This window comes from Spinacia oleracea, chromosome 4 (assembly GCF_020520425.1).
Source record: "Spinacia oleracea cultivar Varoflay chromosome 4, BTI_SOV_V1, whole genome shotgun sequence".
NCBI lineage: Eukaryota > Viridiplantae > Streptophyta > Magnoliopsida > Caryophyllales > Amaranthaceae > Spinacia > Spinacia oleracea.
Window position 1 is genome coordinate 135,877,029 of NC_079490.1, and position 24,467 is coordinate 135,901,495.

A 24,467-nucleotide genomic window follows, 5' to 3' on the forward strand; every position below is an offset into this window, starting at 1 on the left:
AAGTTCAGTTTGGTCGTTGCGAAGGCAAGGGAGGAGGTTGCCGAATTCACCAAGGAAGGGGGGAATGCCCTGATGGAGATTGGAAAGGAGGTTGGCATTCTCGCTTTCCAAGTAGAGGAGGACGCTGAGAGGTACAAGGCCGAGTCGAAGAAGCATGCTGCTGAGAAGGCCGACCTGGAGAGCAAGCTCCAAGGTAAAGACACCACGATTGTCGGTCTTCGGGACAGCAACATGAAGCTTCAGGCCTCTGTCGACCGAGTTCCTATTCTCGAGGATGACATCAAGCGTCTGAAGGAGCAGGTTCGTGAGCTTGAGCAGAGGGGCTCCAACATGTACACTGTCGAGCAGTGTCAAGACATGTACTGGGAGGGGATCCTCGGCTGCCGCAGGATGTTCGCCAAGAACATGCCTGACTTCAAGTGGGCGGAGAATGTGCCCAAGTGGCTCGCAGCCGAGGACAACCAAGTGGAGTGCCAAGCTGACAGGGATGACGCTGCCAAAGCTCAGGAGGCAGCTGCTAAGGAGGCGCAAGCTCGGAAGGTTGCTTCGAAAGGTGACACCACTGCTGGTGGTGCTTCCCAAGCTACTCCTCAGGGGCCTGCTGGTGAAGTCCCTTAGGAACTCGGGCAGCCGTCTTCTTCAGAGTCGGTTGGCTCCAGTTGAGGGTCTCCGAACTTGTGCTTAACACTCTCCCCTTTTGCCTCGGCTCTGCGTTGTACTTTAATAATTTCTTTTTTTTGCTTTCCTAGTACTTCGGTAGGCCGACATTTTGTCTGTTGATGGCTGCCGATTTAGCTTTTTTAAGTCATGCTTTCAATTTTTGAGGATTCCTCGGTTTGATCCGAGCTTTAGTTGGTGTAATCGTATTTGCTCCCTAAATGTTGAATGAAAATGACTTCGCTGTTTCGTTTTATCTCTTTTGCACTTCCGAAGTATTTAACTTGTTTAGGGATCCCTGAATTCTGTTCGCATCCGCGGATCTCTCTTAGTCTTTCCGAGATCCTCAGATCTATGGATCTGTTAAGAGACTCGTTCTTCCGTTGACTTTATCAGGGCCTTGCTGAAGAGCATGATGGCTTTGGGATCTTCAAGGTCTAAACATTTGTTTAGAGTCTGCTTTTGAGCTCTTTATTGTTAGTAGATATGTCTAGAGTCTGCTTTTGAGCTCATCAGATCCGTGGATCTGTTGAGTCTTCTTTTGAGCTCTTTGAAGTTTGACGTTAGAGTCTGCTTTTGAGCTCTTCAGATCCGTAGATCTGTTGAGAGTCTGCTTTTGAGCTCTTTATCGTTTGTAGACATGTCTAGAGTCTTCTTTTGAGCTCTTTCAATGTCTACTTCCGCTCTTCCGAGTTCTTGTGGTTCGAAAACCTGGGCAAGAAATCGCAAGTCTCTCTTAGTTATGACTTTCGGGAATCCGTGGATCTGAGCCGTACTCGTTATAACTGTATTCGAGAGACTTTGTTGCGAACGGAGTATCCCTGGGTACCGCGAATCGGAGGTTCTGGACGGTGCCTTGCGGGTCGTTTTTGAGTTAGCTATTTCTTGGGCCTTTGGAACCCAAGGAATGGCTACTTCGGGTTGATTTTAGCTTCGGATTAATCAGATCCGAAGTTGCATGCATAAAGACATAGTGATAGAATAAAAAGACATAAGGGTATGTTTAATGAAACACATGGTGCCAGTGGCTTTCCTCTTCTTATTAAACGACTTACTTGGATTACAAAAGGAAGTAAGTTAGATCATACAAAATATTTCTTGAGAACATCGGCATTCCAATGGTTCTTCAAGATCGTTCCATCTAACTGTTTAAGCATAAAGGTGCCAGTCCTCTTTTCAGAGTGGATGATGTATGGTCCTTCCCATGTTGCCGAGAGTTTCCCGTGGATCTTTCCCTTCTGAACTGCAGCAGCGTTTCTGAGCACTAGGTCACCGACCTTTAGAGGTCTGGCAATGACTCTTCGGTTGTAGTGCTTGCTGACTCTTTGCTGATACGCTGCGTTCAGAGTTCTGGCTTCGTCCCGAGCTTCATCTAGTAGATCCAATAATTTGGACAGAAGTTGGTCGTTGCTTTGACCATGGACTCCATCATACCTGTTGTATGCCTGGACCCTTAAGCTTTCTGTTCCGATCTCTACAGGGATGACAGCCTCGGAACCGTAAACCAAGTGGAAGGGCGTTTGTCCTGTGGCTTCCTTTTCGGTGGTCCGAAGGGACCAGAGTGTTCCTGGGAGCTCTTCTAGCCATTTGCTTTTTTCGTCCTCGACTCTCTTCTTGAGTGCATTAAGGATGAGCTTGTTTGCGGCTTCGGCTTGGCCGTTGCTCTGAGGATGGCACACTGCTGAATAGGCGAGGTGGATACCGAACTGTTTGCACCATCTTTGCAGTGGTGTGTTGTCGAATTGCTTCCCATGGTCAAAGACCATTAGCCTCGGTATCCCGAACCTTGTGATGATATTTTGCCAAATGAACTTGCGGACCTGCTGCTCCGTGATGGATGAGACTGCCTCGGCCTCAATCCAATTGCTGAAGTAGTCGACCCCTACAATCAGCCACTTCTTCTGATTCACAGCCGAAGGGAACGGACCGATGATATCCAGACCCCATTGTGCAAATGGTAAGGGGTAGAGTGTTGCTTGCAGGGTTTGGGCTGGCTGGTGGATTGCAGGTGCGAACTTTTGGCATTTCTCACATTTCCTTGTCAGCGCCTTTGCTTCGGACACCATGGTGGGCCACCATAATCCGGCCCTTAGTGCCTTGTGTGCCAGTGCCCTTCCTCCGATGTGATTTCCACATATGCCGAGGTGGATTTCCCTGAGGATATAATCGACATCGGTTGGGCCTACACACTTCAGCAGTGGGGCTGAGAATGACTTCCCCATGAGCTCTCCGTTGGCGTCGATGATGAACCATTGGTTGAATCTTTTCAGCTTCCTTGCTTGCAGCTTGTCTTCGGGAAGTTCTCCCCTCTCTTTGTACGCAATGACTGCGTTCATCCAGCTCGGTTCTGGACGCACATTGCACACTGTGGGGGGTGGCATGTCAATGCTTCTTTCTTGGTGTACTTCCACATGGACTGACCTGTTTAGGTCGGTGAGCGTTGAGCTTGCAAGTTTGGATAGTGCATCTGCTTGTGCGTTCTGTCCTCGGGGAATGAGTATGACTCCAAAGGATCTTAACTTTGACGTTAAGGATTTGATTTTTGCTAGGTAAGCTGTCAAGCTTGGCCATTTGGTCTCATACTCCCCTCGGATCTGGTTGGCTACGAGCTGAGAATCAGTCTTGAGACAAACATGTTCGGCTTCCAGAGATAAGCACAGCTCTATTCCTGCGATTGCGGCCTCATATTCAGCCTCATTGTTGGTTGCTTTGAAACCGAACTTTATGGCGTACTCTATGCTCTTTCCCACTGGGGGTATCAGTACTACCCCGGCTCCCGAGCCGTTCACAGTGGGAGATCCGTCGGTGTAGACCTCCCATGTCTTTTTGGTGTCATCAAGCATTTCCTGATATGAGCATTCGGCCAAGAAGTCTGCGAGCGCTTGCGCTTTAATGGCCGTCCTTGGTTGATACTTGATCCCGAACTCAGATAGCTCGAAAGCCCATGCAGCCAATCTTCCTGATCTCTCTATTTTGTCTAGCACTTTCTCCAGTGGTTGGTCAGTTAGCACCACTATTTGATGGGAATCGAAAGGGTCTCATTTTCCGAGCTGCTACCACCACCGCGTATGCTACTTTCTCAATGAGCGGGTACCGAGTTTCGGCGTTTGTCAGGGTTCGGCTGGTAAAATAGATTGGCTGTTGTTTCTTTTCCTCCTCTCGGAGGAGCACTGCGCTTACAGTTCCGGGGCTGACTGCGACGTACAAGTACAGATTTTCCCCTTCTTTCGGCCTGGCTAGCGTCGGCAGTTGAGCTAAGTGAGCCCTTAGTTGCTGGAATGCGTCTCTTTGCTCTTGTTCCCATGTCAACTCGGGGTCCACTTTCCTCGGGACGCCTTTCTTTTTGATGGGTTCTGCTTCTCCTCCAGGGAGGGTCTTAGGTTTGAGAGCTTTGAAGAAGGGTGCCCCTTTATCCGAAGCTTTCGATATGAATCTCGACAGTGCAGCTAACCTGCCCGTTAGCCTTTGCACGTCTCTCTTTGTCTTCGGCTCAGGTAAATCTATTCCCCTTTCACTCACCATAAATCCTAGGAACTTCCCTGACTTTACCCCGAAGACACACTTCTTCGGGTTCAGTTTCATGTTGTATTTTCTCAGGTTGGCGAAGGTCTCAGCCAGGTCTTTGATGTGATCTTCTTCCTTCACGCTTTTTACTATGGAATCGTCCACATAAATCTCGACGTTCCTTCCCTTTTGATCGGCGAAGACGTGATCAACTAGTCTTTGGTAGGTGGCTCCGGCATTTTTCAATCCGAAGGGCATCATTCTGTAGTTGAACACTCCCGCGCTTGTGATGAAGGCGGTCTTCGCTCTATCGTCGGGGTGCATGAACACTTGGTGGTACCCTGAAAAGGCATCCATGAAGCTGAGCAATGCATGGCCACTGGTTGAGTCCACTAGCTGATCTATCCTCGGGAGGGGATAGCAATCTTTTGGGCAGGCTCGGTTCAGATCAGTGAAGTCGACGCACATGCGCCACGAGCCATTCGCTTTTTTGACCATGACCACATTGGCCAACCACTTGGGGTACATGCACGGCTCGATGAAGCCTGCCTCTTGTAGCTTCTTCACCTCTTCGGCGATAGCTTTGTTTTTCTCCGAGGAGTAGTTTCTTTTCTTCTGTTTGATTGGCCGAGCTTCGGGACTGACATCCAGCTTGTGACAGATCATCTTCGGATCTATCCCTGGCATGTCATCCGCCGACCACGCGAAGATGTCTTTGTGATCCCTTAGCAGCTGGATCAACTCTATTCGAAGTCCCGAGCCTAGGCCTCTGCCTATTCGGACACTTCCGCCTGGCTCATCCTTTAGGGGAATGTCTTCCATCTCTTGGTCTGATTCGGGGGAAAGGGTCTCTGGTCGAGCATCAACTTCTGCGGGCTTTACCAGGCTGCTCGGCCCCGCCTTTCTCCTCTTGGCATCTTTTTCTCCACCTGGGGGAGAACTCTTCTCATCTTCGTCCTCGGGACTATTTCCTAGCCTCGGCTTTCGGATGGCCGTGTGACAGGTTGACCTTGCCACCTCTTGGTCGCCCTTTATCCGCTCGGCGAAGCCTGCATCCGAGACGTACATCATCATCTGATGGTATGTGGATGGAACTGCTTGTATTTTGTGGATCATGGTTCGTCCCATGATGACGTTATACACTGAGTCGCAGTCCATCACCAAGAATTCCTCTCGGACATTTCTCGCTGCCAGGCCTTGGCCGATTGTGACGGGTAGGGTGATCTTTCCTCGGGGAATAGCTGCGGATCCGTTGAATCCGATCAAGGGGTAGCTGACCTTGGTCAGTGACTCTTCTCCCTCTTCGAGGATGAGCTGCTCAAAACAGTTCCTGAAGATGATATTGACGGCGCTTCCTCCATCGACTAGTACTCTATGGACATTGTGGTTGTTGAGATCAATTTCGATCACCAACGGGTCGTCATGTTTGTACTGGGTCCCGAGGCAGTCATCAGCAGTGAAGGTCATGTTCGGGGGGGTTGGCTGGTTTTCCCCAACATTGCTGAAGTTGACTCGGTGGGAGAGAGCTCTTAAGTGTTTCTTGCTGGCGTGGACGGACCTTTGTCCTCCGAACACCACGAGAATTGGTTTCTTCTTTTGCCCTTCGGTCTCATGGACTCTTCTCTAGGCTTGCTCTTGTTGCTTTCCAGATGTTTCTTTCTCTTTTTCTTCCCTCTCCGTTCTACGGTCGAGCAAGTATTGCTTTAGGTAGCCTCGGCGGATGAGGTCCTCGATGTTGTCCTTCAGCGAGTTGCATTCCTCAGTGGTATGGCCGAAGTCATCGTGGAACTCACACTACTTGTTCTTGTTCCTACGGAGAGGGTTGGATCTGAGTTTGTCTGGTAGCTTCCACTTTTCATCATCTTTGTGGAGATTGAAAATTTCTCTTCGGGGTATGGCGAGTGGAGTGTAGTTGGTGTATTTGGGTTAAAACTCACCCTTTTTCCCATCCTTCTTTGGGCTCGCATCTCTCGCACCCACCTTCTCTTTCCCCTTTCTCGAGTTGCCCTCGGGCTTACTCTGATTTGTTTTGTTATCTTTCGGATCTGAGGATCCTCTTAGCCTTGCTGCGGCCTTGTTGAACTCTTCTGTTCTGATGAACGCATCTGCCATTTGGAGCACGTCCGCTATCTTGGAGGGATTTTTCATTGTCAGTTTGTCTCGAAATTTTCCCTCCCGTAGCGCGTGCTTCAAAGCGAAGATTGCCACGTCTGGCTGTAGGTTCGGAATGTTGGTGGATTCCTTCATGAATCTGGCCATGAAGTCTCGCAGGCTCTCATCCCTTTCTTGCTGTATAGAAGTTAGCTCGGCAGTGGTTCGTTCTGGGCGATTGTTGCTCACGAACTCCACGCATAACCTTTTCTTCAGCTTCTTCCAACTTTTGATCGATCCCTTCGGCAACGATCTGAACCATTCTCCTGCAACTCCTGTCAGCGTGGTTGGGAAGTATTTGCACCAACAGACTTCGGAGTAGGGGCTCAGAAACATCTGTTGTTCATAAGAGATGACGTGATCCCTCGGATTCGTAATCCCGTTGTATGTCAAGTGTGCTGGCAGCCTCACTTTGGGGATTGTCTCCGTGACAATGTCGTCCGAGAATGGGGACGATGCTGGAGTCATGATCCTCTTTCCTAGCCTCGCCCTGATACCTTCGCTCTTCGAGTTCCCTCTAAGGGATTGCTCGGGGGCGTGTAGGGGGCTAGGAGTTCGGTCACTTCTCATTCTCCTTCTCGACTGGCCACTGCCTTCGGGTTGTCTACTGGATCCACAGGGGCTACCCAGCCTATCATGAACTGAAGGTCGCAGTTTGCTATGGACCGAGCTTCGGATCCGAGTGCGATCACTTGCTCCGCTTTGGAGGGCTTGCGGTGTTGGAGACGGTGTTGCGAACCACTCTGGCTGCTGTGCCGCTCTCTGCTGCGTATCCCACGTGCTCTCTCTCCACCTTGTCATTAGGTGCGTTCCTGACATTGTGGAGAGATCTTGCTCGGGCCTTACATTGTCCTCGTCAGTCGAGGGCATGTTCAGCAATACTTGTCGCCTAGCCCTCCTCGCCTCTCGCCGTGCTGCTGCCTGGGCTTGTTCTTTCTCGTTGAAGAGGAAGTTCTGCATGATGGTCATGGCCGCAGCGAGCTCTTCTCGAGAAGGGAGTGGTCTGCTGGTCGTGGCGGTGGCCCTTGTTGGCTGCGATCTCGCCACTGAGTGCAGCTGTTCACCTCCATCGGATTCCGAATCCGTTTGGACAAGGACATCTCCCACCTGGTTGTCATTGTTGGGCATTTCCATTTTTTACGTGGAAAGTGAAGTGTTTTTCGGAGCTTTCAAGTGTTCTTCCCCACAGACGGCGCCAAATTGTTCCGGTGTGGAAGTGGATGAAACAATGGGCTTCGAATGAAGGCCATTTTTGTGTGTGTTGAAGATCTTGCTAGCTCGAATGTGTCGTGTCCAAATCAACCTGCACAATAAACAAGTTACTAGCTCGGGGGTGTTTCCGAGGAAAGCCCCTCCGATGCCTAAGTAAGAACAATGCTCGGATTCTAGAGAGAGAAGTTCTCTAGAAGAGTAGTCTTATGGCGTGAAATGGACGTACCTTGGTATGTGAGCCATGACGGCTTATTTATAGTGTTTGTACAATAAATTCCCTTAGGTCATTTATTGCAAGTGGGCCTTGGGCCTTGATTGGTGGATGAATAGCCTTTTTGGAATGTAGTGCTTGTGGGTTTGATGCTGCTGTATTGAGCCATTGGGCTTTGAACTTAGTGGCCCAACTGATAGTCAATTGGGAACCCAACATTATGTATAGATTATAAAAACCGTGCATCGCACGAGTTCTATACTAGTTTTGACTAAATGAATGTAAACTAAACTTATTTTAGTGTTAAGGGGGAAAATGTCCACACAAATTAAATACGGGGTACCTCGTTTATCTCTAAGTCTCTAACTGACCCCTATGATAGCTGATTATTTCGTGTTCTATTAGATCCCTCACCCCTTAATCCTTATTGTAATAGACTATTAGACTAATAGGCTTGGGCTAGCCCCAAGCCGGATGAGGTACGTACACTAGGCTCTAGAAACCCGTAAATTTGAGATAATTTTATTTTCATTTTAGAGAATTTCTATTTTGGTTGAAACGGTTTAAAAGAATTTAAAGTTTTAACAATTAACAGTATATATGTTGTTTCAAACAAATTGTTAAAAATTATTTTGATCAATCCAAAGTAATTTCTAAATTTATTTGTAGTGACATATTCGTGTCAAGTGTTGTGAAATTGTAAACTCCTACATTCTACATTCTACATTCATGCGGCTGAGTCAGTGGCGGTGCCAGTACGGGTTCAGTGGGTTCAACTGAACCCGTACTGGCAAAACAAAGAAGAGGTTCTTAAGTTTCTGAAACTATCAAATTTCAATGTTATATACATTTTAGCGCTCAAAATATACACAAAGGAATAGCTGGAATGCTGGTCAGAGTTGAAACATTCTTATGTTTGGTGTGCATTGTGTAATCGCGGGTTCAAGTCCTAGCATGTGATATTCCAAGACTTTAAACTCTTTTTTTTTCTCTTTCTTAGTAGCGGCGTAATTTTTTTATACGTTCCTACTACTAAATGTCTTTCAAATTCGATAAATTATCCAATGCCTTTAAAAAATTAGATTTTATTTTTATTTATTTTCTTTAAAAAAATCTTTAATTATTTTCTTATATAGTACGTATAAAATTAGTTATTTGCACCCCCAAAAAATCAATAAAATCTAGGCAAATTTGCTAAAAAGGACCTTTTATAACCCAAATTTTGTGAGAAATGACCTTATATAATTTTTTTGTGAAATCACACCTTAATGTAAATTTTTTTTGCGAGAAAGGACCTTATATATATATTTTTTGTGAAATCACACCTTAATATAATTTTTTTTTGCGAAAGACAACCAAAAGTAAGTTTCCGGCATTGACTGAGCTTTTCCGTCCATTGACTTGCACGTGAGAAGCACGTGTGGCTTTATTTTGCCAATCACACCCAATTTTCCTCCAAAATTCTAAGCTTTAAAACCTAAAGTTGAAAAAAAAATCGAAATAAAATCAAGTTTGAAAATTCAAGACTCGGGAAAATCAGTGTCTTTAGCCAACGTAAGCCACGCGTGCTGCTCACGTGCAAGTCAATTGCCGGAAAATTCCCTTAGGTCCTTTCTCACAAAAAAAAATTACTTTAAGGTGTGTTTTCACAAAAAAAATTATATAAGGTCCTTTCTCGCAAAATTTGTGTTATAAAAGGTCCTTTTTGGCAAATTTGCCTAAAATCTACTACTCTACGCTATGCACAAAAAATATGACTCATGTTTTAATTTCGAACCCTTAACACACATTTTCTGGTGCCGCCACTGGGCTGAGTATGATTTTTCCTTTATTTAAGGTACCAAATAATAGGAATTAGATTGAGAACATAGAAAAAGGAACCAAATAAGAACGTGTACGGAAATGGTCATTAATGGCAGCTTGCAGATGCTTTGTTTCTTCTTCTTACGAGAGCTTGCAGATGCTAAACTGCTAAATGGCAATAATATTACATAGAAGTAACTGTGATAATCTAAAAAAATCCAACCACTACAAAATACGGAGTACAGATTAATTATCGCTCGGACAGAATCCATGAGGTTGCTGCAATCTTCAAGTATAAACATCTACAAACATAGCTTCATATTTTTGAGGTTGCTGCAAATAAACCAAGGTACTATCCATCAGATAATCCTAAAAGATGAGCACAGAGCACACCACACTAAACTTATAAGTCGGTTGTTTTATGGCTACTAATCATCTTCAAAATCACTCATGAGAAACTCCCAGCTTCACCAGTCACCAGATCTACCACTATGGACTTTATTATAAGTAGGAATGGACAAGACCAACATCGTTATGAAGATAAGTTATGTAAACAAAGAAACAGACAGATCCAGAACACCACAATGTAATCCGACAATGGCAAGTTCTGAGAGATCAAAATGTAAAATAAGAATGTGTTACCATGTAGCTGGCTGATATCAACCTACGACCAAACCACCTCGTATGCATTCCACGCTGGGCATTCATCGCAGCTTCCTTGCTGTCAAAACGCAGGTAGATATGACCAGCACTGTGTCTGCAAACCCATATTCACCAAGACTTCCTGCAATGCTGCATACAAGACAACAAATATTACCCCCAAGGAAAAGAGATGGCATTTAAAGCCATATATAAAAGAGATGCTAAGCTCATGAATTCTTTTTTCAGTGTCCCTTCTCAGTTCTCACTTATTAAAATAGCAACTTCACTTCCTCAGTGTTTTTTAAATTGCAATTGTCCTATTTTCACGCTTCCCAATGCAAATCATCAATCATTCACATCTTTAGTTGTCAATAATAAAATTATAACTTGATATTTTGAAAATATACACTGGGATGAATCTACAAAGATCAAACGTGATTATTTTTTCAATTATAAAACACCAAATATACTCAAAGTAATAGCGCAAAAGTCAAGCATTGCAACAAAAGAACCAAGTATTTTTTAAAACAAAACATATCAAGTATATTAAAAAAATCTAAAGGACTTCATAATCTTCCACAATCTTTGTCAGCTGATAATGTTAATGGGTTGAGTTACTTGTGAAAAGTTGAAAGAACGCTGTCACAACTCACAAGAAAAAGATATACTCCGTAACTTGTTAAGCACATGAAAGTCATATTACTCACAAGTGCACTTGTCAGCAAAGAACCTTTTCTCTATACAAATGCTATATGAATTTTATTATCAATCGATCAGTTCCATTGGACTGTATGCCACAAAATATTTTTGTTAAAAAACACTCGAGCTATGCTAGTATAAACAACCTAATCAACAGTTCCTAGCAATGCCTACTGTCTAATAACTTCAGATAGGCGTAGATAAATACATTCAAATAGTTTTGGATCATATATGGATCTGTTACAGAAGAATAGAGACGAGAGAAGTATGAACAAAGAGTAACTAGTCTAAATAAAAAGATAGATCATAGACCCAATAAGATCCAATCGTAACAACCTACCTTAATATATCTGCCAGCAACTTCTCTCCCATTTAAATTTAACTGTGCTGCTTTTGCATGTTCAACTTGACCAAACTGTCAATAAAACAAAATATCAGCCAGAATACAGACCAATAGACCACTAACTTTTCACTGACTTGAACAAACCCAAAACCTTTGCAGTGTCCAGTCTCAAGGTCAAGGGGAAGGGGAAGTTGCACCAGCTCCAAAGGGACATGTCACATGTGATTCAAAGATCTGCCCACAACAAACAAAGAATAGGAATCACATCAGCTCATGATTACAAGTATATCACTGCTTTATCTTTTAACCTATTAAATCATAATACCGGATAATACAGAATGCGCAGCAAATAAAATCTCGAGGAGTTAAACACTTAAACGAAAGTGTCCATCATCAATTCTCACTACAAGTCCAGAAATTAAGATATAAACATGTTATAGACAATATTATTTGACAATATAACCAAACATGTATTGACTAATTTACCACTCCAACACCTACCATAAAATTAATTTGCTTGCTATGCAATGATGCGAGGTCCTTGATCATCAATAAAAGTAGAGGTTACAAGCTTACAACAATACTCTTCAGCATAATTATAGTCACATGATGCGGAGCAACATTAATTCTGAATATCATCTTGTAAAGTTGGATTTCGTCAAAACGCATAAAAAGGCAAAGGGAACGAAAAACATGAAAACAAGGATGGACTACCTGACGCAATTGCTGCTCTTTCATATTAAAGTGTAAATTACCAACGTACAACTTTCTATCAGTCGGTCCATGAGGGCCCGTAACAGTTGAACCAGTACAAGTTGTAGGTTCTTTTCAACTTCAGATGGTTTCACCATCACAGGCTGCCCAAGAAATAGCTGGCCAGTCATAGCAATAGCCATTGGCACAGACATAGCATCATAGAATTCAATATACCTGCATTTAATTATAGACACTCACAGTAAGTTTACCAAATACTTGAACGTGCAAAATGTCAGGCAGGAATATTTACGGTGAACATAATCCATATTAGAGAAAGCTGAAGCTGAGCTTTTGTCCAGAATCTGGTTTCTCGCATATAAAAGAAGGTTTGATAAATCCCAAAACAATCAAACAATTAAACTTTTAGGATTAAGAAGGGTTAAAAACTACATAGCATAATTAGATACATTACGGGTCAGCAACATTTCTTAAGTGCCGGTATTACATTAAAACTGACAAGTGTATTACAAAGGCAAACCTCCTTCCTCCTCATCTTTCCCATTCCCATTAGTACACAGCTAATTCAATTACCATGACGTCCCTAATTACTTTTAAGAAGTAACAAGTTACAAGATGCAAATCCATACAATACAAGAACTGATAACAGAAACAACACTGTAAATATAACTCGACCTTTTCCTTGGTCATAGCATTTACCAAGTTTGCAAGACAGATTTCTGAAAAGAATATGCAATGTGTATTAGATAAATATAATCCAGGTAGCTCAATTGCAAATGCCTTTTAGATGATAGATTCCACACTAGTGTTACAGTAAATGGATTAACTTAACAGCTAAAATTGAACTAGGCCATCTAGCCTCTTATGTCCTCAAGAGTCAAGACCTTGACTTTACCACAGATTGGATTTTCTTCAGCGAATCCATCTATAACAATGATGTATCCAAAATTAAACTTACCTAAACTGAAACAACTCTTAATCAGAAATGAAGAATAAGAACAAAATTAAAATAATGGTTATTGTACGGGTGTGCTACCAGCTGGCTGGTAGCATCCCCAAGCTGTTAAGGATAAAAGCCAATGATCCTTAACGGCAGCTATTATTCCCTACCAGCATCTCTTGAAAGCCGGTAGGGAGGCGGCACATGACCAAATCAAGAAGTCAACGGGTCGCTATCAATCGCGTAGGACCCATTTGTCCGTACGCCCGACCCGCGCCTATATATATGAGCTTCATTTATTACAAAAAGGTACGCAAACACAATCATTTCCTTTAAGTCCAAAATACTTATTACTTATCATACCTGACTTTAGCATCGGATGGGGGATCCTCGAATCACCCTCGAGGCTAGTTCATCTTTGTTATCTGCGCAGGATATCATCAGGATAACAACAATACACGACCAGCAAGACCTCTCCAACCGTTCCCAAATCTTACCGGAACAATTGGCGCTAGAAGGAGGGGACTTCCCAATCTTGTCAAGCTAATCAGCCACCATGGATACCAACAACAAAAAACCTAGAAAAAACAACAATCTCCCACAATCAGCAGTGATCACACCAACACCAGTAGCACAAGCCACGACAGTCAAACCTTCTCTCTTACCTGTCTCAACCAGCCAAGTCACACCACTTACCAATCCTCCCCCAAAAGCACTCAAGTCACAGATAAGCATCGCACCCCCAGGTTTTGAAAACCCGAACGACGTACTCATAGAGGATGAGACGTCCATGGAAGAAAGGGCACAGGATTCTCCATCCCCCCCCACAGATTCAGAGCAACCTCTCGGCGTTGTCCCAAAGGTTCACACCACAACAGCTTCTGACGGCTTCGGCCGTCATGAAGGCAATGGCTGAATTGTCCTCGGAGAGGACAGAAGGAAATCAGATCGTGGTTACCGGTAGTCGCCAGGGTGCGATACCGGTTAGAAATCTCTACGAAACCCTAGAGCATGAAGTGGTACTGCCAGCACAACCTGAACCAATACTTATATGCAGTGAAAATCCGGGCAGAAGAAAAAGGCATAGTTCTCGGCGCAGAGAAAGGTCCACTAGACGCCGAGAGTCAATATCAGAGCAAGAAGGGTCGGTTCCTGCTGGTAGGGAATCGACACCGTACCACGAGGAGTACATCGTGCAATCTCCGCAGCCTGGTTGGAATATCAAACGACAGACGAAGATACAAAAGTTGGCCATGACGCTAGATACCTAACTAACGTTGTGTCTCAACATATATGTCTTCGCACAGGTTTTTTGAGAATTACATTCTGTTGTCTCACGCTCGTTAAGAGGAACGATTCTTTCACAAGATGTCAGGTTTACGTCTAATTAAGCTAAGGACACCAACATGAAGACGCCAATATACGCATGATGACGTCAAGTGCTGTCAAAAATCATGGATGACACCAAGTTGCGACGCCACTGATCAAGATTAAGTATGGAAGACGACGGACAAGACGAAGACAATGACAGATTAGCATCGACATCATATGAACGCGGTGACAGACTTTGAAGATTATTTTCCTAACTTTCGACTCCCTACAATTAGGAAAATGGGGGCTATTGTTATTGGTCGTTTTGTACGACGTGAGGTCGACGCTGGAACAAGTCATCGCAAGTCAGTCCGTCCTCGGATCCTATTAAGGAAGCAGTCAAGGTTGGTTCCTATATTCAAGGAGCCATCATCTCCACTATATGCTTGTTGGACAAGGTCAAGGAAGCTAGCAAGGGTCAAACAAACAGTTAGAGGAGATCAAGGGATCAGTTGAGAGTATCAAGGAATAACTAACGGCATTATTCTGTCTTCTATGCTTGACCTAGTACTATATAAAGACCATGAATCCGCAATGAGAGGCCACTTCCAATCTCCATCTAGAACGCCTACAATGAAACCCACGCTTCCCATGTTCTGCCATTTACTCCACTAACACACGTTATCCGAACGGCTACGGTATATATATATACTATCCCTTCATGCTCCTGGGATCCGATGGCTTTTCCCGTAGCTCCTACAACAAATATAAGCTAGCCTTCCTCTTATCTTCCACATGGGTATTCCATCAAGATATTAACCATTGTCGTTCATCTTTAGCCAAGGTATACTAAACCAATTACACTCTCTTTATACACCTACCCTTGCATTAAGCCTACTGCCCTATTATAAAGCTCTTTCACAACGAGTCTTCCCTGAATGTCTCGTCCGCTTACGTACTCCCACAATATTTGCCACACCTACTTGTGTTTACCCTGTTATATTAGCTATATTTACGTTCTTGCGAATATACAATGTAATTGTACTCAGTAAGGCTTTTTACGCCTATTACCTAGTGGACTCATGGCCACCCGCGGTTTTTATCCCTTTCGGGTTTTCCGCGTCACCATCCCTTGTCTTGTCTCTCTTTATTTCCGCCCTTTATTTCATGTCATTTACATACTTTATTTTATCTAGTCGTCTATGTCCCAACCAAAGGTCGTCCATACGAAATTTGGCATAAACATACAGTACGGAGTATCAGTTAAGTAACTATATACTGCTACTACTTCAATTTTGTTCAACTTATACTGCTACTACTTTTAAGGGTGCAGAAACGTGCATCAAATACTATATTTATTACCTATTTGGTACAACCAAAACAACAAAGTGGCTGTAGTTTAGTGGTTAGAATTCCACGTTGTGGCCGTGGAGACCTGGGCTCGAATCCCAGCAGCCACAAATTTTGACATGTTGTTTTCCCCCCTCTTCGATCATCCAGTTATATTTTTCTTGCTCAAATACTTTTTTAACGCTTTGATACCTTAGAACCACGGAAAAAAGGAACGTCGTAAGTACTAACTACTATAAACATAACATAGATAGTCATGAAGTATTTGATAATGGTACTTTATTACAATTATCGGTTATTCTTCTGCTTAGCTTCTAAGTACAACAAGTATATAAATATTTTTTTTAGTGCGACGTAATACAAGTATATTGAGTGTTACATGACTTACATCATAATTTAATTAACTTAATTGTTGAACTTGGCCTTATAATCAGTCCAAAGCTGATTTACAGACTTACCTAACAAATCATTGAAGAAAGCATCACTATACCCACCCCTCATTTTCTTGTTAAGCTCGGCCACAAACCCGTTTCTCAAACTGTTACAATAGTCTAGGAACCTGGCCGTAACATCATAACCTTGATCCCACCTGTTACCTTGACCGGCTCTAACCCAATGAGACGGAGCATAACCAGCCTTAAGCCTCACATAATCCGCGATCCCCTCAATCAACCCACCCGGGGCTTGCCCATTCCCGGTCCATTGCCACACATGGGTCATTTCGTGGTACAATACACCCGTTACTTCAGTCTTCACGTTGCCTGAGTAGCCTTGCACATAGTTCGCACTCAAGTGGATTTGGTCGTTGCTTGTGTAGGCTACCCCGTCCATGGTCTCTACTGTAAGGCTCACCTGTTACATTTTTTAATTTATAAATTAAGATATTGAATTTCGTGAAGCAATAGAATTGAACGACTAATTATTTTACTACTAGTTTTTGATCCCGGGCGATGCCCCGGGTCATTACATAAAAAATCATATTTATGCTACTACATAAAAAGAATGTGATTAAATGCGTCTATTATTTTCTTTCTTTACTATTTTGTCATTTATTATATTTTGTTTGTAAAGAAAGAAATCTAATGTGACATATAGGTTGGTGGATAAGTCTTTATTGTTTGAAACTTGAGGTTGAGAGTTCGAGTCTTATATTAAACAATATTTTTATTTTTTATTGTATGTAATTGCATGGAGTAAGACTCTTTAGAGAGGAAAGAGGGAGAGCGCAACGTGACAGATGAACTTGATTGCAAACTGCTTTTAATATATATTATAGATAGATAACATTTGTTGTTGCTCTTGAAAAAAGTCTTCTTATTTTGTTATAGATTTATACATGATCCGTCGATCAACACTATTTAATGCACACGTATACGATTGATTACTTTGCATGCCATTATTAGACTACTACGGAGTATAACATTCCAATGATCCAATCTTCCATCACCCAATTAAAAAAACCTATGTATAGTCGTACCCCATAATCTATCCTTTCATTTTAATGACAGATTGACACACATGACTTCTTCACTATTTACCAAAATCCAGTTTGACTAACTTTAGTGATTTATCTTAAAAAAAGTCACGCGAGGTCTTGTTAGATTCGCCCCAATATATATTTTAAAGAATTCAATTGTATATAATGCGTAATAACTTTTACTTGGTGAAAATATCAATGGTTAGATGTTCATTGACAAACATGTTTTTATAATAGTTCATCTAAGAAAAGAGAAAGTATTTGATTTGAGCAACTTCAGTGGTCAAAAAAAGGACTTGCTCACAAAAAAATAAAAATATGTGAGTGGGTAGCCAACCGTTGATACATCAGTGACATAATTAACTATTAAATTTTATACCTTTTTTGAGCAGGTAGCTCAAAATCTTGTTGGAAATTGAATAATTTATTTTGGATCAAATAAATAAATTAAAATAAGTACAGGGACCTACAAAGTATTGTAGCCAACCAATGTAAAACTTTGTAGCTTAAATTAATTGTAGCTAGAAATTTGAATTGAGTTGCATAATTTAACACTTAAGTTTTTCTAAATTGTCTTAGAACAAATGCTTAAAAAATATGGTAAATAGAATTAGAGAGTAACCTGTTGGATAGTGCTTTTACGGTCAGCCGGGTTAGTTTGTTGAAAAGTATTCCAAATAAAGTCCGTGGCAGATGAAAGAGTTTGTCGAGCATAGTCAGACCCAACTTCATTGTTGAATCGGGTTCCGCCAGCGGTGTTGGTGGCGGTGTTGGTGACCGAGTAAGTGACCGCGGTAACTCCGGTGGCGAGGAGGAGGAGAAGGAAGGAGGTTAAGATAACAAAGGGAGACATATTGTGAGGAGGGTTGTTTTGTCGGTTTGGTATACTTAGTTGTAGCTAATACTACATGTATATATACTATTTTTGAGTGTGAGTTGTGGTAAGCAAGTTGCATTGGCAAAGTGTTGAAATGGAAGTAAATGATGTTACCTAAATTAGTTGAAGATGATGAATGTAAAACGCATTGCCACAATTTTTGACAATTTTTGTATGCATGTTTTTTGATATTTGACTTGGTTTGTATTCTCATTTCTTGTAGACTTTGACTTGTTGTACATTGATGACTCATACTCGTTTAATTCTTTTATTCAAATTATGACCAATTTGGATACAAGACTTGGTCGATCATCTCATCAAAAATAAAAACAAAATATAAATAAATAAATAAATAAATAAATAAATAAATAAATAAATAAATAAATAAATAAATAAATAAATAAATAAATATTTAATTTCTATTAGTTCTTTGGAATGTATTATTGTAGACTTGCTTTTCATCTTTTAACACCCCACTAGTGTGTGGCCCGGACTTTGATCCGGGTTTTACTTTTTGTAAAAATGTACCCATTGTTAAAAGACTGTATTTTACATTTATATTGGAAAATATAACAAATATTGTAGCTAGTTGAGATGGTAGAAAATGAAACTTTAATCCATGAAGTTTGATGTTCGATCCTTGCTTTGTCAATAACATGCCGTCATGCTTATTAGTGGTGATGTGGCGTATAAGGAGGAAGTATACGTGACACATATACGTTTTCCTAAACGCCTTTTAATATATTAGTATAGATTATTGAGTTATTTTTAGTCAGTTTTAATTTGAATATGACGTACAAAGTAAACGCAGCATGTTATACCACTACACGAATTTGTATCTTTAACGACAACCTAATTACGACGGGTTAAAATTCCCGTCGTAAAAGCCCTTTTGCGACGGGTTAACAACCAAACAAAGACGGGAACAACCGTCGCAAATGTCTTTTACGACGGGTTAACAACGGGATTTTCCATTAACGACAGCCTCATTTTATGACGGGTTCGCGGCAGGAAATCCCGTCATTAATCAACGATTTTATTGGCCATTAGCGACGGGATTTCCCCATGACAGCTCCTAAAGCGTTAGTGTTGGAGGCTAGCTAGAGTTTTGGAAGGGGAAAAAAAAGGTAAACACATCCACTTAACGTCAATGATGATTTAATCAGTTCATATCCTCAAAAGATAATTAATTGCATGACCATCCTTAATCCTTTTACAAGGGTCTTAATTAACAATGAAGTAGAATTAAACATTTAACATAATACATAATGAAAACGTAATTTATTGACGAAAGCATCAATAAATTTATATAATGTCCATGATTGAGTTTGTTATTACTACGTAATTAACATCAATGATGTTTATTGTACTTGGCCTTGTAGTCGGTCCACAAGTGATAAACGGACTTACCCAACAAATGATTGAAGTAAGCATCGCTATATTGGTTCCTCATTTTCTTATTAAGCTTAGCCACAAACCCTTGTTTCAAAGTGTTACAATAATCTAGGAATCTGGCCGTAACATCAAAACCATCATCCCAATTATCACCGTGTCCATTTTCACCCCAATTAGAGGCGACATAACCTGCCTTAAGCCTTACAAAATCCGCTATCCCGGTGGTTAACCCTCGAGGGGCTAACCCATTGCTAGTCCATTGCCACACATGGGTGATGGGTCATCTCGTGATATATAATGCCTGTTACTTCTATCTTCACGTTCCCTTTGTAGCTCTCTACATAGTCCGAACTAAGGGTGATAACTGATATGGTTGTTGCTTTCATCGGTCCCAAACATGCCCACTCTTAGGTTAACCACTAACACTAGTAGTGGTTCTATATGTTAAAGCGGTTCTAGTCATATATTTTATATAAACTTAAATTAATTATTTTTATGTTATTCACATACTCATATAAATGTGGTTAATGTACATTTAAACAATAAAATTAAAATTGGATTTTAAGAAAAGTGGAATATAGTACATGAAAAAGTAGAATAAAGTACAAATGATGATTGAGTTGTGTGGAAAAGAGGAATAACGTACATGTGAAAGAGAATATAGTACATAGGAAATTGGAATAAAGTACAAGGTTTTTAATTAATATAGTACATGAGAAAGTGAGGACCTTAGTAGCTAAAATTAGAAACAAAACAATAATTTTGGGACGAATGGAGTAGCATTTTAAACAAATAAAATAGTTTAAATTAGGATAGTGGATCTGGTTGGTCACATGGTTAGGTGGGTTAGGTTGGTCGGGTGTGCCATAGTGGATTATGTCGGGTTCGATGGGATGGTCGAGATGATCGAATTGTATTGGAAACACTCGACCAATATTCAAGTTGAACGGGTTGTGTAGTGGGTGATAATTGGGTCGGACCCACATGACCCATTATAGCCATCTTCTAGCCCGCATGGATAATACTCCAATTTTTTGTGTTCATTGGAATCATTTGATTCGATCATTAGAGAAATTAAATATAGGATTAAATATAATTCAAAGTATACAAAAAAAAAATGTAAAAGAGGGTAAACCTTGTGGACAGTATCGATACGGTCAGCTGGGTTGGTTATCTGCAATGATTTCCAAACAAAGTCTGTAGCAGAAGCGAGGGTTCGACGGGCATAGGAAGCCCCAATCTCTTTTGTAAATCGACGTCCACCAGCAGTGTTCGAGGCGTTGTTTGTGACTGTGTATGTTATCGCGGTTGCATGGGTGACGACGAGGAGTAGCACGAAGGAGGATAAAATGACTAATATGTGAGACATGATATGATGTGATTTATTTATGTGTTGGGGAGTCTAGCTTGTTCTGTTTATGAACATATATAACAAGTGTAGCAGCAGTATATATATGATAAAATAATACTCTATCTCTCCGTTTCAAGATGATTTTACATTTTCCATTTTAGTCCATTTTATAACGTTCTTTACAATTTGGACAAAGTGTTTTTTATTACCTACAAAAATTGAAAAATGGTCTTTTACCACCTAAAAAAATTAAAATTTTTTTTTTATGACCTGAAATGAAAAAATAGATAAAACCTTTATGCGTGTCTAACTATTGTAATTTCCCCCCAATTTTTAGCACTCCTTTTGTGATTTTTTGTAACTGTTTTCCCCTTATCTCTTTACTTCCATTGAATTTTGTCAATTTTATCAATTAATGATGGTGAAAAATTATGTGAATTCATGGAACATAAAAAACGGGGGAAGAGAAGAGAGTTACATACATGAAATCGTAGAAGAATAGAACATATCAGAAACATCACCGTTATTGTGGCCCCCCCACATAACATTTTCATCTATTTTTCCATTTTTTAGTTGGTAAAATACAAGTTTTGATTTTTTAGGTGGTAAAATACAAGTTTTAGTTTTTTAGGTGGTCAAAAACAATTTATCCTTTACAATTTACTTTATTCAATTTTTGGACATAAATATCTACTCCCTCCGTCCCATAATATAGTGCCTGTTTTCCTAAAATGGTGTCCCTAAATGATGTGCCTATTTCTATTTTAAACCATTAATTTTTACTTTGAAAATTGTACTTTTTGACTTTTATTCAACCCATGTGCTTGATTTTTGTCCTTTTTAGGCCTATTTATTATGTACACACCTTTAATCTATAATTTATCTCTTCATTTTTGCCAACTAACATGTACTTTATCTTTTTTTTTTTTGAGAAAGGTAATTAGAACTATATTAAACAAACCAAAAATGTCAAAACATTACAGCTACATGCCACAAAACTAACAGAACACAACCAAAACTTCACCACTAAGACGTTGCTCCAGCATCATTATTGTTTTATCTTGAAAGTACAAATCATTATTGTTTTTATTATCAATGTTATCCTTTACCTTAATAACCGTGATTTTGGTCAAACGGGCACTATATTATGGGACGGAGGGAGTATTACCTTACCCTACGGTATTTACAAATTTTCACGCACTTTATTTTAATTTATTCATTTTTTTCTTCTAATTACCCACCCTTATACACATTTCTCTTACTTTATATCCATATTTTATTTTTATTCAACCAAATTTTCTACTTTTATCTTAATGTTTATACAAATAATTACTTTAAAGATATTATGCAACTGAGGGAGTACGTAGTATTCCTAGTTTTTACAGTACGTGCATATCCTACTTGGCATTGAGAGAGAGATGAGCAAGTTGTCAAGTTGGTAGAGCAAAGCAATGCAATAATGCGTGATTGATTGCAACGACACTAACTAGATTCGTGTAATGAGGATTGAGGATGGGCCTGCGTCGAACTATGGGACCGTGTTAGACTAGTTAGTTTTCTTTTTTTTTTGGTTCTACTACGAGGAGTTCCCACCGCCTTCGGCGAGGTAATCTCCCGTGGGAGTTTGCATGGGTACCTCGATGGGCAGCATCCCTCCCAATTGAGATTTTTTCCATTCCCAAGGCTCGAATCCGAGACCTTGGTTAAGGAGCAAGAGACCCTTAACCACTCATGCCAACCTCAATTGGTAAGTTTTCTTGCTTTATATCCGCTTAAGCAATAAAACAAGATTCCTTCGACTAAATATTGAATAAAACTTAGTACTCCCTCCGTCTCGGAATATTTGACCTGTTTTCCTTATCGAGCCGTCCCTTAATACTTGACATGTTTCTAAAAATGGAAATATTCTAACAATATTATATTATTTCTCACTCCACCCCTATTAACCCACCTACCCCTACTCCATACAAAAAATAATTAAAAATTCAACCCCTACTCTCCCCCAACCCCACCTCTTAACCCACCTCCCACTAACTACATTAAAATAATACCCCACTATCAACTATTACCTATTAAATTAAATAAGTCAATTCAAGTTCCTTAAACTCTGTGCCGGTCAAACCGGGTCGAGTATTTCGGGACGGAGGGAGTATTTCACAGAAATGAATGAATCATTTACTCGTACTAGATCTCATCTCCTATTTTATTTTAACTAATTTAAATTACCCCATTATTAATTATTCAAAACTAGACTCAACCTGCATGTAGTCTCTCTTAAATATGTGAAAGTAAGGATTTATTTTGTTCCATTGACTTATTTTGACTTATTTCAGACATAATTAATAAGATTTTATACACAAATAAATTTATTTCAGACAAAATAAGTCTTTATCATATAAGATAAGTTTAAATAATATAAGTTAAAACAAAATAAATTAAATAGAACGAAACTTAATTCCAAAATTAAATTTAGTAGTTCTCCGATCTCAAGCATATTCAATTTGAAGAAATATTGAGGATACATAAAAGCAAAGTGGAATTTTTCATCTAGCAACTAGCTAGGAGTATTATGGTAGGGCAAGTTAGTGTGGCTGTTATCCATATTTGATGAAAAATGGACCATTTCACTACATCATTGGCAGACACAATAGTATGTGTTTGGGTGTCGAATTGGCTTCAAATTGAGTCTGTAGTTTAAAAGTCCACTAGTCTAATAATATGTGTCCGTTTTCCTTAATTGTTCCAAATCCTCTCTATGGCCCAGACCCATCATAATAAAGCCCATTAACATTTATTATGAAATACTATAAATATGTCGCCTCATGACACATCCTAATGTATGCCCATTTATTATTTTCACACACGCTTTAATCTAGTAAGAACTCGCTTTAATGGCATTTGCTATGTTTTAATTTATGGTATACCAAATGACAAAGTTAATCAAAGAAATTTTCACTACAAGAAAGCGCTTGATTACCAACTGCATTTACCGACCGCCATAAAAGTAGTCAGTAAAACTAAATTTATCGACCGGGAAAAAAACAGTCGCTAATTTACCGACCGAATTATAAGCGGTTGGTAATTTTTAAATTTACCGACCGCTTTTAAATCGGTCGGTAATTCATGGATTGATTTTACGTGCATTCCGACTAAAGAGCAGTCGGTAAATACCCGACTACTTTCAAAACACATTTAAAATTTTAATTACCGCCTATTTAATTTCTCCGACCATGTAAGCGGTCGCTAATATTTTATTTTTATTTTTTAAAAAAGGCAACTAATTAATTGGCAATCACATTAATGCCGACCAACGAAAGAGGACTTCGTACATTAAAAAAAAACAAAAAAAAAAACGCAAAAGCTCTCAACTTAGCCGATGACGCAGCCGATGAGGCCACACCTCCCAACCATCGCCGCCTCCCACACCTCCCAACCGTCGCCGCCTCCTAAACCGCCGACGTTGTCACCCGCCCAGCTGCGGACGGTTCCACCCAGCCTAGCCGCGCACGGCCCCACCCAGCCAGCTGCGCGCGTTGGCGCAAGCAGCACCACCCAGTCGGACCACTAGCCGGACCGGACCACCTACTCAGCCGGAACCCGTCGACGATTTCCCACCCCAGGTAACCTTTGTTCTTCATTTTTCATAATATAATGCTTTAATTTTTCAAACCCTAACTTTGTTGTTTATATCAGATGTAGTTTTTCTCTATGAACTCTGCGAACTCTTCGATCTTTGAAGGTAACTTTTTTCTCTTCTAATTTTGTTGACTTAATGACTTATTATGGGTCAATGGGTAGTTTTTTCAATGAATTTATTGAATGACTTGTTA

At 40.7% G+C, this 24,467-nt stretch overlaps 1 protein-coding gene, 1 long non-coding RNA gene and 1 other non-coding gene across 4 annotated transcripts; 1 reads left to right on the forward strand and 2 right to left on the reverse strand.

The window, feature by feature from the left end:
* Positions 1–9,699: 9,699 nt before the first annotated feature.
* Positions 9,700–10,735, reverse strand: LOC110793672 (uncharacterized). The gene is made up of 2 exons (XR_002534757.2): positions 10,181–10,735; positions 9,700–9,871 (listed from the first exon to the last, which is right to left on the reverse strand). It is a non-coding gene; the product is annotated as an uncharacterized lncRNA (long non-coding RNA).
* Positions 10,736–15,575: 4,840 nt separating this feature from the next.
* Positions 15,576–15,647, forward strand: TRNAH-GUG (transfer RNA histidin (anticodon GUG)). The gene has a single exon. It is a non-coding gene; the product is annotated as a tRNA-His (tRNA).
* A 139-nt stretch (positions 15,648–15,786) lies between these two features.
* LOC110793676 (uncharacterized) lies at positions 15,787–20,714 on the reverse strand. Of its 2 annotated transcripts, none has more exons than XM_021998577.2 (2): positions 20,422–20,714; positions 15,787–16,389 (listed from the first exon to the last, which is right to left on the reverse strand). In XM_021998577.2, exons 1-2 carry the CDS (start codon positions 20,653–20,655, stop codon positions 15,943–15,945), a joined length of 681 nt encoding a protein of 226 aa, XP_021854269.1. In that variant the 5' UTR covers positions 20,656–20,714; the 3' UTR covers positions 15,787–15,942. The 2 variants fall into 2 exon arrangements, with proteins under 2 accessions (XP_021854269.1, XP_021854270.1); XM_021998578.2 differs by lacking the exon at positions 20,422–20,714 and adding an exon at positions 17,637–17,938.
* Positions 20,715–24,467: the final 3,753 nt, after the last annotated feature.